Source organism: Anarhichas minor, unplaced genomic scaffold (assembly GCF_050575085.1).
Source record: "Anarhichas minor isolate MPS153535 unplaced genomic scaffold, ASM5057508v1 ptg000028l, whole genome shotgun sequence".
NCBI classification, from domain to species: domain Eukaryota; kingdom Metazoa; phylum Chordata; class Actinopteri; order Perciformes; family Anarhichadidae; genus Anarhichas; species Anarhichas minor.
Genome location: NW_027466474.1, coordinates 4,108,744 through 4,125,155, shown reverse-complemented (window position 1 = coordinate 4,125,155; position 16,412 = coordinate 4,108,744). Strand labels below are relative to the sequence as shown.

Here is a 16,412-nt window from a genome sequence, read left to right as displayed (position 1 = left end):
CTTGTTGAGAGATGAATCTCCATCTGTCTGTCTGCAAACTGGGAGGAGGAGAGACTCGAGGAGTCCCGAGAGTCACAAAATGAAGCTTTGTGGATGTGTGTGTGTGTGTGTGTGTGTGTGTGTGTGTGTGTGCAGGAAGAAAGTGAGGGAGGCCCTTGTGGCCACAGGGTTAGATCCCCATGTCAGCCTTTATTTCATGATGTCATGCTGCAGCAAAGAAGCGGGACAAGGCACATGCAGGGAGAACACGGCATTGGATTTGAGCAAGTTTGGGGGGGGGGGGGGGGGGTAACACTAAGGTGCTTGGACAGGAACAGCTCTGCCCTGCCATTTGACACTCACTCCTGGGACTCCGGCAGCCAGTCTGAGAGGAACACATTGGTGTGCAAACAGGAGAGTCAATTCACCTCACATATTGAAGCACACTCACATACACAGTGTGTCCAATTTTCCCACATTTGCAAAACTAAAACAAAATATGGTTTCACACGTTATTATTGATTATTAAGTCAGATTGCCTATAACAGAATCAGGCACAATGCATGTTTGCAAGAGATGAAATCCCCGGAAAATGTTTGCCTGGTTTTTTGCATAAAATCCGTCAGTATCAAATGATGAACAAATGATTGAATCTTTATGGTTTCTCTCCTTATCCTTTAACATGTGCAGAGGAAATGTGTAGTGACAAGGGAGATTTAAGGTTCGAAAAATGATTAAAAAGGGCAATTTTTCTGGATATGTATTTTCTGACTGTGTAGTAATTTCCGTAAAACTGCCGTTGGACATGACAGCATTATCACTTTGCCTTTGACACTGTGCAAGATAAAGCAGTGGGGGCACCAAGGTCCAAATATGTAGCTTTTATGGGTAGGAGCTGTCCGATTCATCATGCACTTAGAGCTCGCTGTAATCCCTGTCCATAAATCAGCATGGGGCAGGTATCTTCTGCCCTGCCACAAAGTAAACTCAGGATACAATGTTACACCAGATCATTTGAAAAAAACAAAAGGTGGAGACTTAAAAGTAAAGAAATATTCAATACTTCTGACGTGTGAATAAGTAAATAAACGCAAGACAAAAAGACAGAGAATCTTTCAGAAATCAGTTTATATAACAAAGTGGTTATTATTTAGTATCATATGCCGTTACATATTCTATGATAGGACAATGTGCATAACCATTTTGTTTTTTTTCATGGTCTTAAGGATACAAATAAACTTAAAATGTTACAAATATAAATGTTTCTCAAGACAATAAAACATACTCAATGACAACTAGGAGGGTAGGCAGGGATATGGCAGCTTACACATCATGGTTGGAAAGGGTTTGTCCACAGTTATGAGCAGTGTTTTGTTGATTCAGCCACAATACGTCTTCCACAAATCAACAGTAAGCACTCACAGTGTAGGAAAGAACTGGATATGTGGCAGCTGCAACTATTTACCAAAAGAGATACTTTGCAAATATTTCACTCTGTTAGTCGCAATATTGTATTCAAACATCTCAAACAACTTTTCCTCTGTCTGAGCAGAACATCTTGTGAGGTAAAGTGCACTGACTGTAAGTCAGACTGCAAACTTTTGTCTTTATTAAATCACTTGCCACCAATCACCACCGAAATGGCTTCGTTTACAGTTTTTTGATAAATCTTTCCTGCCCCTGCCTCCTCATTTTTACAAATACCATGAGCACAAGGCATAACACCAGTTCAGGTTTGTTAGTCACAAGCTAAAATACAATGGGATGATCGGCCTGTTTAAAGGCCTGCTTTTTTACACTAAAATGATGGAATAAATTCAGGTTCTTTGACATGAAACACTCCTGCTAATTTCTATACAAACACAGAATTCTTACTGATTATCCTAAAAGATGAAATGGAGGATGGGGGGGGGGGGGGGGGGGGGGGGGGTACAACAATCACTTACAAGGGTTATGACAGTGTTGTCATTGTAGACGTTTCTTGTATAATCTTAAGTTGCCTCAACTATAGCTGCTTTTATTGCTGCTTTCCAGTCATTTGTTCTATTGAATGGCAGCACACTTAAAGTTTAATGACGCACTTTTCCTATTCAGTTTTGTGTTGCATCTGAACTTCTACAATCAATAACACCTTCGCTCTTCGCTCGTTATCTTCTACAATGGCATCATCACAAGAGATTTTTTTTTAAATTACAAATAAATTTTAAAAGATTTTGAGTGTTTTGTTTTAGAAAAGAAACACCACATGTCTATCATTTTATTACATCAACATCTCCTACTTTGAATTGCAGATCCATATTGGATCGATGTTTATTAAACAATGGTTTCAGTGAAATAACAATTCATTTTTTTTATTCCTGTACAATCTTTCCAAGACTTAAAAAAACAATACCTGTACCTCCCTTTAATATACAAAACAAAATTTAAAAAAAACAGGAATTTCCCGTCATTGTACAGTGAGAACTGTGTACCCACCCACCCCCAAAACGTTGGCACATGTGAAAAAAAATCTAATTTGATTTAATAATCAAGAAAACGCTTTCAGTCAAATTGTAAAACCCAAACTACGGGTTGTTTTGGCATGTATGGTATCCAATCACAAGGTGAAAAAAAACACCAAATGTCACAGAAGACATTGGTGTTGAGGGAGAACTGATATTCACTCAACTGTACAAGTGTGGTGGTGTCGTGACTTCAAAAAGGAAATCAGTCCCTTTCATGGCACATCTCTATCCCTGCTGTACACAGCCCACCCTCAAAACTCCTATCCACACACAATCCCTTCGGCGGAAACCTCATTCTCTATGCTTTCTCTGTGCAACTGCTCCAACCTTATATTCGCGGGGGAATTATTGTCTTCTTAAAAATGCAGACTTCTCGGAGCATTGTGGATGCACCTTGAGCCGAGATGATGTGTAAAATTGCATTTTTAGAAGCATGCAAGGCTGGGAGACGAGGCATCGTGAAACAGACACATCACAAGCAGCACTGGCAGATTGTTTAACTGAAAAATCTCCATCTATTCAGCCAAGGAGTCAAGCACACTGAATCCTATTTCGCCCGCGTTCCTGTCAGATTACTGAGCTGGCATGGCGCGCACACACACACACACACTAGCCATGAACACAAACACACAGAGACACAAAGCCTAAAGCAGAGTTATGGTATTATTAAAGTAACTCGTGTTTGGGAAAAAGGGTCACTTATGCTATTAGTGCTGGGGAATTGGAGGGCGTGGGAGACTCACTTGCCAAGACAAGCATCATCTTGTCTTCTTTGCCCCTGAGTCGAATATTCCGGTCGTGCCCACTGTCCATGTGGACTCAGTGGTTGTTTTTAGTAGCATCTGCTTACAGTTTAGGGCAGTGATGGGACAGGGTCGCTCTAGGCATGAATATATGAATAAATAGTTCACGTGAAGAAACTGTGTGACACCGGGTCCTTACAGAGGAACAAAGCTTACAAGTTTCAACTATTTTGAACACGAACAACAAGCACCAGGTGTTAAAGCTTCATCAGTATGAATAAATGATGTCGTGTGGTTCATTTAAGCCGAATAACATTCTGTATTTTGATCTACAACATTTTCCCATTGAAATCTCAGCTGTGATTTTGTAAGCTGCTTAGCCCTGATATTATTCAGCATTATTTATTATATAGTCTCTTCAACATGGTACAATATGTAATCTTGTTGAACAAAATGTGTTTATTTGACACATTATTTAACTTGGTTATCCTGCAGTGATTTTATTTTTTTTTTAATGTATTTATTTTTTGGAAAACGGAATAAAATGTAAAATCTTGGAATTCTAAATGGAGCAAACTTTTCACCATCGGTCTCCAAACAGATGACATATTTTGAAATTATTTTCAGAGCAGAAATAGATTCATATTAAAAATGTTATACAAGTGCACAATGAATCTCCCCCCACTGAAAACCTGTGTGACTGCAGGAAAAGTCAAAGGGTGTTGTTAGCTCCTCTTGGCAGTTATATGCATTTAGAAATGTGTCAGTCTCTCTTGTTAACAGCAAAAGCGACCTTGGGACAGAGATCAGCACCTGGAGGCATTGGTCAGATATTACTCAACTAAAAATAAAATGCATCCTGTCAAAATTGAGATTACAGTTTCAAGATCCATGAGTCACATGCGCTGAAATATCGGCGCAGGCGGGCCAGCTCTCTCATATGTGGAATATGTATTGAGTAATTATTCATATGGACTCCTTGTACATGTGCTAGTAGAATTGTCTTGATGTTGGTTGAAGGAGGAATTGACAGAAAAAAAAAAACATTGAAGCAATTACTCCCTCTTCTGTGTAGAGTTCAGAATCTTGTTGAAGAAAACTTCAGCATACCACGTGTGTGAAATGTTTTTCAGGAAGATAAGCCTACACTATGGTGCAGTCCTTCTTGGCAGAATATTTATTTTCAAAACACTTGATGTTTCATGTCAAATCTGTATGTGAACTGTAATATTTTGTTTAAAAAAAAAAAAAAAAGGATTAGAAGAAGTTTAGACTTTAAATGGATTTCCAAGCACAGCAAACCTTTCATTAAAAACAGCAGCAGCCCTAAAAATATGTTGTTTTGTTTTTATAAATCAAAACCATGTAGAGAGAACATGAACATTTAGAGTGAAAGTGTTGAATAAATATGTAAGGCATCAGATGAACAGCATGAAGATAAAATGTCTGTGTATGATGTACTGTAGATGCTTGCGTTCTATGTGGATTCTTTAGGTATTTTTTGTTCCACAGTTGTGTGTACGTGTGAGTGCGCGCTACAGTGACGGGTGCTCTGTCCCTCCTTCAGGTATCGTCCAGGTCTCCACCTCGCAGGCCTCTTTGGCACTTATCTAGCGTCTTGTGGTAGGCGTGGGCGATCACCGAGCTTGGTGATTTGCGTTGTGGCGTGAACGAGACCTTTCCAGGACTGCGCGGCGGTTGTCTGTAAAAAAAAGAAAAAGAAAAAAAAGAACCAACAGAGAATCAGAAACAGACAGTGAGACTGAAAAAACAAACAAATCCATACTGTCAAGCAGGAGCTCAACTAAATGAAAGACTGTATAAAGAAAACCAAAGGAGGCAGAGAAGAAAGATGGAGGGGGAGATGAGAAAATCCGGGCAGTTTGAAAGCAGAGCAGCAGGTGAGTAACAGAAGAAGCTGATGGAGTTGAGGTGCTTGTGTGTGGTGTCACGGTAACTCCATTCAGCTCCTGATCCACTCAAGAGCCCCTCAACTCCACTCAGAAGCAGCATATGCACAGAAGGAGCACACAAGGACCGCGAGACTTGTTTGTGTCATGCGCCTGTCCTTGTTGAGTGGCAGTGAGGGATTCTCTGCCGTGTTTGCGGTCAGGAAGAACTTTGGGTTTTCTCAGTTGCCAGTTCGATGAAACAGTCATACAAATAATGCTTCCCATGCTATCCAACCATGTCTGCACAGAAATGCCCATGGTATCCGCTGGGCAGCCAGGTGGCAGGTCGGGCTGGACAGAACCAGGAAGCATAGCCATGGAGATGACTGCAGGCACACCCACTCAGGACTGCCTGGTGTTTCCAAGCGTGCCACCACCAGTATGCCCATTACTCAGTGCCAGCTGTAGGGTGCCAGGCGTCCCGGGCTGGGCGTTGTTTAATAGCTTTCGCTCTATCCATCATGTCAGGTAATGAGCTGAGAGTGACTGTGATGGCTAGGAACACATACGCAAACATTTGCACACACACACAGACTCCCGCCATCACAGTGTAGAACAGAAAGCACTCCTTCAGATTAGATACAAAGCATCATGCAGATGGTGCACAGGGGGGAGAGAGGGAGGAAGAGGGAAGGATGGAACAGAAAGAGCGAGAGGAAGGCAGATAGAGATGGTTAAAAAAAAAACAGATAAACGGTTCTGTATTATCTGCTTCTTTTAGTTTGACATCTGCTATTATACAGGTGATTGTTAAAGCTAACATGTTCTGGCAGCGTGTCCAAAAACATCATCACTACTTATCCATGCACTCACTTTTACATTCACAGGTTGTGCTTCAGTCTCAAAACAGGACTTAAACGACCTTCCTTCTTTCAAAACAAACGTTCATAGTACACAAAAAAGAACAAGGACAGAATTGAAAAGAAAAAAAAAGTAGATCACACAGAATCCATCCCGGCCAATCATTTGCAAGCCCAATTGCTGCGACCTCATTTCTGGGCCAACAGTCCCCATAACCATCAGTCTATCAGAGGAGCATGAACACAGCTGGGAGAATACAGACGCTCTGTTTCTAATGATGTTAAGCTACGTCTTACTGTAAATAGGATGAAAGAAAAGACTTTACAAATAAAAAGACCATAAATTAATTGGGAGACAAGTAAAATCATATAAAAAGTGGAACAATCCACAAACAGATCTATACAAAATATAACTACTGGGGTTTGAATACAGGCTGCACTACTATTTTCCCAGTCAAGCATAGCAAGATATACACACATTACATACAGAACACCCACCATTAAATCACCCTTTCAAAACTGTTTTTCATTTTTATTGAACTGTCTGTGGTTTGTGGCAAGTGATTTTTTTTTTTACAGTAAACCATAAGCAGGCTGAGTCTTGCCATCAGCTCTCTGCAACAATACAGCACACTCCTAGTTAAGTCTGGTGTTGATTCAAAAGTAGAGGTGTATTGATACGTGTATGAGAAGTGTGCAGCTATCAAGAGCATCCAGTTGTTGTTGTTCATTTGAAGAGGCAGAAATGTGTGCGCTGTGTAAACTGAAAGCAATGCAGAGCATTAGTGTGTCCACTTGTGGAAACCCTACAAACATGTAAAGCAGGCCGCTTGTTGTGCAACAACAAATGAAAAGTGCCCTGTCGGGGGTTGCCTAAATACATGGGAAAGCTTTCGACAAAAACTTCACAAAACGGGAGAAAAACCTCCAGCAAAATGCATCTCCCATCACAGGATCCTCCAACGGAGAGCTATTGGCTTCTCATAAAGACTTTTCTGTTTCTATCTTCAGGTGCATAAAAACCCTTCTTTTCCAACCCCACATCAATTTCTCACAACAATTGAACAAACAGCAGCCATTTCTACTGGGGGGAAAACATTACCACGAGCCTCTACTGGATTGAATGCTTCAAGCACACATACACACACATATACAGACAGCGAGGGGAACAAAGTGAGACTGGGGGATAGGAGGAGAGATCCACACAGAAGACAAACTCTACGGTTATTCGCAGCACTGATTGCAACTCTTTCTACTCGCATTGGTTTTGATGGCTTTACCTGGTTCTCCCAGCAGCACCAGCTTTCCGAGTTACAGTGGGCGCGACACAGAGGAGCACACGAGCGGGAGAAGAAATTGACAAAAGAAGAGCAGGTATTCCATGTTACAGCAGGGAGATGTTGGCATACCAGAACTTAATTAAATGCTGGCACCGTTTCATATAAATGTTACTAAATGCACTGAGGATGTCAACGAGGGTGGGCAGATGGAGGGGGAAGTCACTGACACACACATACACACTATCGCTCTCTCTATCACATACACGCACACACACAAAATAAAATACAGTTCTGCTCGAATATTTAAGTGGTACACAGAAAAAAAGGCCCAATGCATGGCTTTGAGGAACTCTCTCCCACACACACACACAAGCATATCCTCGCATGTATATCATGATGATCTCTGCCACGAGGGAGAGGCTCTGCATAAGACAAGGGTAATAGGAGGAGGGGAGGACGCCAAGATTACTAAACAGCTAAAGCAGAGGCCTTAAGCCGGCGCAGTTAACGCTAACCCCCTCCTGACTGTTTAGAGGGCCTCCAGTGAGATGTCATGTCATGTTACGATAGAGCCGCAGCTTCCCTAGTGGATTCCCCAAAAGAGATTAAATATCATAATGACTTTTGTGTTACTGTCGTCTTTGGCTAATTACGCGGAATTACATCATGATAAGGCTCTATGATCCGCAACAGAAGGAAAAGCTGCCAGTCATCTATCAAACGCTTTCAGCATGGGATACTTTGAGGAATTGCCTCTCAGTGGCCAGAATAAACAGGAAGACTTTTGGAGGGATTATGCTACGTTAGTTAAATATCATCTGGGTAGCTTCAGATCTTGGGCCAACATCTAAACATGGTACCCACATTCATCAAGGCCACAATAACAAGGTCAGGCTCACATAATCACCCATCATGTGTGTACATAGCTGCAGAAGGCAAACAGGATGCATCATAAGGCATGACTGGAGCTCCATCTATTTTAGAATTAACTTTGCAAATAATGCATTCACTGTCTTGTGTGCTAAACAAGTGAGCAACGACATGGATTTTCTGCCTTTGTCTAATTCACTCTCAGAGTCTCTCTGCACTTCATATTTCTGACAACATAAAACATAATAAAGGTGATTAAATCTCTGCTTTCTGCGCATCAACATGTTGCCTTTGCTTCTCTGTCGAAGGGGAAAGCGTCTGCAGCATTAGCAACAGCCGCAACCGTCTATCGCCTCTTTTCATCTTCTGCACCTCCCTTCCGCCTTCCCCTCTGCCAGCCTCCAAGCTACAGAGTAATGGAACTCCCTACACAGAAACAAGATACGGTGTATAAATGGGATGCAGAGGGAGAGAAGCTATTTCTTCCTACTGAAAGTTATGGGCCAGCTATCGCAAAACTACAGTCGTGGCAAACACAGCCCCTCGTTCACCGGTAAGAGTTATCACCCCAGAGAAGGAGGAGGGGAGGCGAAAAATAGTACAACTGAAGAAAAGGTGATTTAAGTCGTGGAGATCGAGCCGGAAAAGAAAAGAGGGAGGGGGGGGGAAGGACGATGAGGATGGTGGGTCAAAGAACAAAGAATGTCAGTGACCCTTTTCTATCTGATGTTACAAGTCACTCGTTGATTTATAACAATCAGTTGAAATGTATATAAACCAAAGTGGAGGATTAAAGATATTTAAAGTCCAACATGCTTTCTTTCAGCTACTGCACTATATAGGTTAGGTTTTTTTTATTTTGGGGGGGGGGGGGATATCTAGGTTCTCAAAAAAAAGCAGATTGATTTGAACCAATTTTCCCTCAGACTTTACGCCACCAAGCATCCAAATGTTGTATATTTTCCTGCTGCAAGTAGACACCGTAATTTCTAGTAAATATCTAGTAAATATCTTGTAAATATCTAGTAAATATCTAGTAAATATCTAGTAAATATCTAGTAAATATCTAGCTTCTGATAACAAAAAACGGAAAATAAAAAATATAATTTTTATGAAGAGTTTCTCTAAGTAAGTAAAAAACAAAAGAAGATTTAGAAATCAGAAATTCTGGTTATTATGAAATCTGTTTTAAAATGTTTAAAATATACATTGTAATGGGGAAATATTTTAAATATTGCTACTTACAAAAATGTTTTATTGGCATACGTTTGAATTATCAATTCCTTGCAATTCCACTCACAACAAAGGTGCAGGCATACACACACGACAATTGTCTTTACTTTGACTCACAAAAAGTATAAACACAAAGCTTTTCAGTGTTTCAGCTGATGTGTTTGAATTTGGGGAGAGTTGACTTTTCATCTTATGTTTTATCTAATTTACAATATCGATACCTCTAGTTTCTCTCATTCTGCCTCACCAACATTTTCACTGATCGATTTCCTATAAGTCCTAGAATGACTTTCACAAATTCCCCGGGTAATAAACTCGCTACTTTCAAAGACAACTCTACGTGGCTTATATCTCCAAAGATAACGGTATATTACCTGTAGCTAGTGTGTTTTAGTGTGTTTGGTTCCTTATTTTAAGTTGGTATCGTCTAAATGAGGGGAGTGTACAAATGTCAGGGGATCTGAGAGTGTGGGGGCTGCAATCCAGTGCTTGATGTGTTTTGGTGTGTTTTCTCAGCATGCCATAGCAGGCAGAGGCGATCAGAATGGCATGAGACAGGCCTGGATAATTCTCCCACTCTGTGTTTCTCACTCCCTTCTGCGCCACACTGCCTGTCTCACTTCTTTCTCTTGCCCTCCCTACTTATATATTGTTCAATCCTCCCTATTGCTGACATTACCTCTGACGTTACCCACAAAAAGCAGACCACTTGTGATTTCTAAAGACCCAGGAAGCACAGAAAGCAATCTAAACACTGACAACACACTTTAACTTGAAACGGACACTAAATCTTGTAGAATTCAGATTAGGCATGCACGTATACAAGTTCACCATCCCGCTCGACAGTTTGTATACGGCATTTGGAGCAAAGTGAGTTTAACTGACAGTCTGTTGAGATAAACGGTAATGAGGAGAGGTTCTCAGAGAGCAGGGTGGTCATAACACATGCAATCGGTTTTGACAGCACAGGGATGTGTTTAATCTTTCCATGCTTCTATCACCACTCTATCTCAGTGGGTACTGTGATGTGCATGTTTGGCAATACTGGTGACTGACCCAGATAGTAAATACAGCCATTCAACCCCACCGCCCTACGCCTCCCAAACAGTCTCTAACGACTCTCTATCCCTGGATTACATTTAAGTTTCAGATTCTCTCTGACAAAAACTGGGCTGTGCACCGTCACTCAAAAAATGGCAGCAGGGGTGATTTTTTGCTGCCTTTTCCCCCCGTATTGCAACTAGCCCCATCTGTCCTCAAAGTGCTTTTATTGTCAGACATACTGTGCTTAAATGCAGCCTATTTTCTCTGTCTTGCTTCCACATGCACACAGCATATAATGTGCACATATTCACTGACTACCCCTCGGCACAGAATTTTCAGATTCAGGAGAGTAGGAAATCACTGCACATGTTCATATACAAATGCGAGGGAAGAAAAGTACTAGTTTATCTTCTCAGTGGGTAATCTGTGACAGGTCTACCTGGGACAAAACAGCAGGAAAGAAAAAAAGAGGTTTTGCGTGTGTTTGTGCAGGTAAAACCTGTGTGTACTATATGCTCTTGTAGCTCTGCGTGCGTGGTAATCTGAAAAAAATCCATCTTTCTCTTTAAAGCTCGGCTAACATTTGTTAGATTTTTGATTGAAAACAACAAGCTTGACAGACTACTGTAGCACACATTCCTCATTGGGCCCTTCAGGTTCAGAAATCTCCTTCAAAATATCTCTGCTGGACTTGATTCTTCAGTCACGGAACAATACCTCTTTGCATTCTGGGATGCAGCGGAGGCACACACAGTCCAAATGAACAGTTATATGAAAACACTTTTGCTATCGATCAGTGCCTGAGGCAAAACTCCCATTCGTGATTGTCTTCTCAGCAGTCAAGTTTCAGGAGGCAGGCTTCAACTCCAAAAAGTATAAGCATGGAAAAAAAACTCAAATATCCTTGAGAGTAAATTCACGAAACTGCCAAGCACTGCCCACCTGTTTTGTATGTTGTTTGAGTATACTTTTCACTTTGACATTATCTCCTTTCTTTGGCACAACACTCAAGTATACAGTGTAGCTTAGAAGGCTGGTGGTATTATGATGTGCAGTACATTATGTAGGAGGAGCATTCACACTACATTTAAACATGAAGAAACGTTATTTTATTCATCAATTATTTTTTTGGGATTATTTTCTAGATTAATAGAAGAACTGTTTGGTCAATTAAACATTAGATATTATTAGACAATATTCGAGACTCCAATGTAACATCAACAAGTATCTTGTTTTTTCTGACCAACAGTCAAAAAATGGAAAATATTCAATTAAGACCAAAAAAAAATCGTTTGCCATTTGACATCCTGGAACCATGCTTGAAAAATGCCAAACTATTAATTGGTTATCAAAATAGTTGCAGATTATTTCTCTACTTATCGATTAATCTTAAATAAAGTAATTTGCTTGAGTCTACTTCATGCATGGAGGGCAACCAGCAGTGTCAGAATGTGTACACTTGACTGAAGCTTTTTTAAAGATTATTTTCTGTGCATTTGCCACTTTTGTTGGACAGATGACAGCATAGAGGCATACTGGAAAGGGGGTTGAGAGACATGCAACAAGGATCCCAAGCCTGAAATCAAACCTAGGACGTTGCATTCATATGGCATGCACTGTCACCGTTTGGCTACCACTGCACTGCTGGACTGAAGCTTTTGATTTGGGGCTTCACCAGCAGCCTGAGACTTTGACCACAAGGCATGCAGGAACCATGGAGAGCACAGATGGGCGCCTGTAGCAGAGGCCAGTGTTTCACAGGCCTGAGCCAGGCGAGAGAGTAATCCATCAGGCCAAGGCACTCTGGTGCCTAGGGGGGCCCGTCACTGACCCTATAAGACTGATTGGAGCACTGTGGGAGGCCAGACCCCCTGACTACATGGACATCAGTGCCTGGCTTGCTCCACTGAGGCTTGATCTGAACTGGACCTAGCCAAAGCAGTGACCTGCTTCTTTTTGATTTCTGCGGAGGGAGCTATCTAGATCACAGATAATGTTCTGTAAAAACGTGTGAGAATACAGCATTATGTTAACAAAAACCAAGCAAACACTTCATACGTCGAAATAGGTCAACCTTCTAGAATTCATAGCCTCCGTTCATATATTTAGCCTCATGTCAACCCTGAAACTGACATAATTCTATGACTATAATTACATTGTGCTGTAGTTAATACAGCGTAAAACCTCCGATGAAGTGATCGGAATCTAATTATTTTATCTAATTACTTTAACGGTCTTCTGATCTGACGAGGTCAGAGACGGCATCAGCCAGACGTTCGGCTGGAACCTGCGGCAGCCAAGGCAAGCCACATGATTGACAGGTGAACGAGTAAACAGAGAGATAGTTAGACAAATGGAAGCTAAGATATAGTTTGACAGACAGATGGGAGCGTAAATGGATGGTTTGGCAGCATGATAAGGTAAATAGGCTGATGGATCACAAAACAAATGTGGGAGGAGGAAGGAAGAAAAGAGAAGAAGAGAATGCCTGCCTGCAGACAACAAAAGATAGAGAGCCAGATAGTCTGATGAACACAGATGGATTGTGTTGATTCACTGGGAGGTGGGGCAAGATCAATAGATTGTTTTATTCTATTTGCTTGGCAAACTGGAGATTTGACGAGGCAGATATCAAGGTGATCCGCTTCCGACGACTCTAGGCATGACTGTTACAGATGGCGAGATAGCGACACATCTCAATCTGTGGCTAGCTGGCACTCTATCTTAGCTGTAGTGCTAGCACCACCAGCAACACTTCTGAGTGTTGTCAAAAGCGCCTTGTGTGCAATGATGTATCATTTCCTATAAATCCCCGCCCCCACACAGGGTTTCAGATTGGGTGGGGCTCTAAATTAGTGAGTGTGAATCACCAGGTGAAGTAAGGTTGCCATGAGGCGTTACCCCTGCTCCTGGCCGGGAGCTGTAGCTCCGAGGGAATCGGGTCTCGGTGTCTCAAAATGGTGAAAGGGTAGGATTCTTTGCTTCTACTCAGATTTGAGAAAAACAAAATGGATGCCCTGACAACCCCGACGCCTCATTACTGCTGCTTGCGTTTATCATGTCAAAATGGAAGACAAGGGTATGTGAAGTTTAGAGGCAAGGGCTCTCCTAGTTAGAAAGGTGGCTTTTCTCTGTGGCTGCTTGAGGGACATGAGGGTGCACTTCAACAGCCTTGATGAGTGTTGCAGGGCTTATAATAGACAGGAAAGGCCCAGAAAGCATGCCCTTTTAGAGGTGCAGCATCTCTCACTGTCTGACAGCTTACAGGGCCTGGGCTGCACAATGACACCTTCAGTGCACTCAAGATGACACGCAAACACACACGCTCACAGGTGCATAATGCTCAGACACACATTCTCAGGAACACAAATAAGTTTGGCAGCACATGCGCGCAATTACACAGAGAGATACCTAAACTCATGCGTGCACACACTCAGTCACGCACGCACCATACAGTAATCCATCTGCGATGTGTATATAATACCTGACAAGTTGAATCGCAGCATCATCCTGACAGTATTAATGCTTATAAAACAAGCCAGGCTATAAAAACATCCTGCATTCACTCCAAGAAGGGGGTTATGGAAACAAACATCTGTTTGTGCCATGTTAAGACAGCAGTACAGCTCCCTCACTGTAGACACAAATACAGCTAAAGCCCCATCTCTAGGAATAGTGTTGGATTTATGTCAAAACCACATAGTAGGTGAAGAAAATAAGTATCCAGAGGTGGTTGTTTGACGAAGAGTTTGCAGTACGTGTATCAATCCAAGTACACGAGGATAGGGGGCAGCTGTGTCTCAGGATATAGAGCAGGCTGGGGATTCAACCCCCAGCTCCTCCCGTCCGCATGCTGCTGAAGGTCTGTGTCATCAGTGTGTGAATGATTGAGTTAAATGAAATCTGATGAGCAGGTAGCACCTTGTATGGCAGCCTCTGCCATCAGGGTATTAATATGTGTGAATGGGTCAATGTTGACATGTAGTGCAAAGAGCTTTGGTGGTAAGACTAGAAAAACGCAATATAAATACTGTTCATCAGTATTCTTCCTTTTACTATTGCCCTGTATTATAGTGTTAAAATGATAAGTTGAAGACCTTTTTGAAAATGAATTGTCAACAACTTTTTGCAACATTTAATGATTCCAGCGTCTCAAATGTGCATATTTGCTGCTTCTCTATGTTTCATATTCCAAACTGAATATCTGGACTGTTTTGAAGTTTTGCTTCGACACAATGAGTTCTAATATTTTTAAAGGTTCTGTGTATGGAATTCAGAGCATTAATATAGCAGCTATATATATAGCAACACCTACTTGCAATGTTAAGATATTGTGGAGTAAATTAACGTTCATCAATAACAAAAATAAGTATTAGTTGCGACCCTCCTGTGGCGATGACTGAGTTTTCAAAAAACTGTAGGAATGAATATGTAACTGATACAGTAAAAAAATAAAAACATAGTAGTACAGCTGGGAGTTACTGTTGTGGACATCACATTAATAAATTAGTATTTCTGCATCTGCTTTTCACGAACATGCTGTACTGTAACACACACACTCACTGATCATTATTTAATCTATTTACAGTGACTCCATCAGATTTAGATGCAGAAGTCAGAAATACAGCGTAGACGGGCATCTACAAAGTCATTACCATCGATGGCCCAGCTCAATAAAGACTTCCTCAAACAACCTGCAACTGGTTAGACAGCTGCTACAAGTTTCCCAGCAACAATCCCAATCTCAGGATTCTCTAGGACCCCTCACCACTGATGCCTTACCCTTGTTAATAAAACATGGTGTTGTGTGTTATTTATTAATTCCCTTCTTGATGTGTCCCAGCACGCAGTGAGAGTGGTGGTGGAAATCATAGAAGGCTTTGCGAGCGAGCAGCCTCGCTCTCTCCTCCATGCCATCACCATCAGACCCATTTGGCCATGTGAAGATGCTCCCTTCTGTTCACATGAGGGGGTTGCAGTATGGGTGTGCTTCCAGAAAGACTCTTCACTTTCTTTTTGAATATAAATCATTCATACTAAGAGATGCTCCCTCATGTACACAAAACACCAGAAGCCTTCCTGTGATGGGCTACACTTTGCTACCTTCATGTTTTTGTTTGTGCATCTCCCGTGTGATTGTCACCGTGAGTTTCTGTGTACAAGACCTCAGAGTAGAGGTTGTAGACGCAGACCATAGAGACATTCTGTCTCTTCTTGTATATTTTAATTGTGAAATTCACCATAATCTACTAAAAAAACAGCGTGACCAGTTTCTTTGGATATTTTTAGTTATTGTCCTTTTCACAGGAAATTCATTTCATTTAAAACTTCCAAAGATCTTAAGAGAATGATAACCTCACTTGCAGTCATATGAAAGAGTAAATACTAATGAATCTATCTTCCTTTACAGCATCAGAGCTCAGAGCTCCACGTAGTCCACAACTTTAATGGAGAATATTGTGTGTTCTTGAATTTACGTGTGATCTCATGAATACATTATGTGCTTCTATGCATGTGTGTGTGTTGTGCATGTGTGCTATTGTCTAAGGGTGCTTGTGTTGTTGTTTTTTAACCGCCTGCAGGTTGACTACACATACCAACAGACCAGACATCTTAGGCGACAATGAATTCTGTGTGAATGAAAAATGTATCTGTCCCCCTCACTTATTCATCAAGGAGGAAGATTTTTCTGCAGGGATGCCCTCTAGAGATGTGGCGCTCACATGCCAGGCGGCCTGCCGCCACTTTACCCACAAGGTTTTCAATAAAACAAGCAAACAACACAATTCCAACACCTATAAATAAGTGATCGTTCCTGAATAAAGTGCTGTACACATAGCCCCTCACTGAGGCCACTCATCACACTTTAATGGGGCCCTGTACCGGCCAAAGTTATTTCTTTCCTCACTCCCTCACTCTCTCTCTCTCTCTCTCTCTCTCTCTCTCTCTCTCTCTCTCTCTCTCTCTCTCTCTCTCTCTCTCTCTCTCTCTCTCTCTCTCTCTCTCT

The 16,412-nt window shown here is 41.6% G+C and overlaps 1 protein-coding gene across 2 annotated transcripts in view; it reads right to left on the bottom strand.

Moving 5' to 3' along the window:
* Nucleotides 1-1,088: 1,088 nt before the first annotated feature.
* diaph2 (diaphanous-related formin 2) overlaps nucleotides 1,089-16,412 on the bottom strand; it is a 345,406-nt gene continuing 330,082 nt past the window's right edge. For both annotated transcript variants that reach the window (XM_076102904.1, XM_076102905.1), the window contains one exon: nucleotides 1,089-4,928. In XM_076102904.1, the coding sequence (XP_075959019.1) occupies nucleotides 4,864-4,928 (65 nt within the window). In that variant the 3' untranslated portion in view covers nucleotides 1,089-4,863. The remainder of the gene's footprint in view (nucleotides 4,929-16,412) is intronic.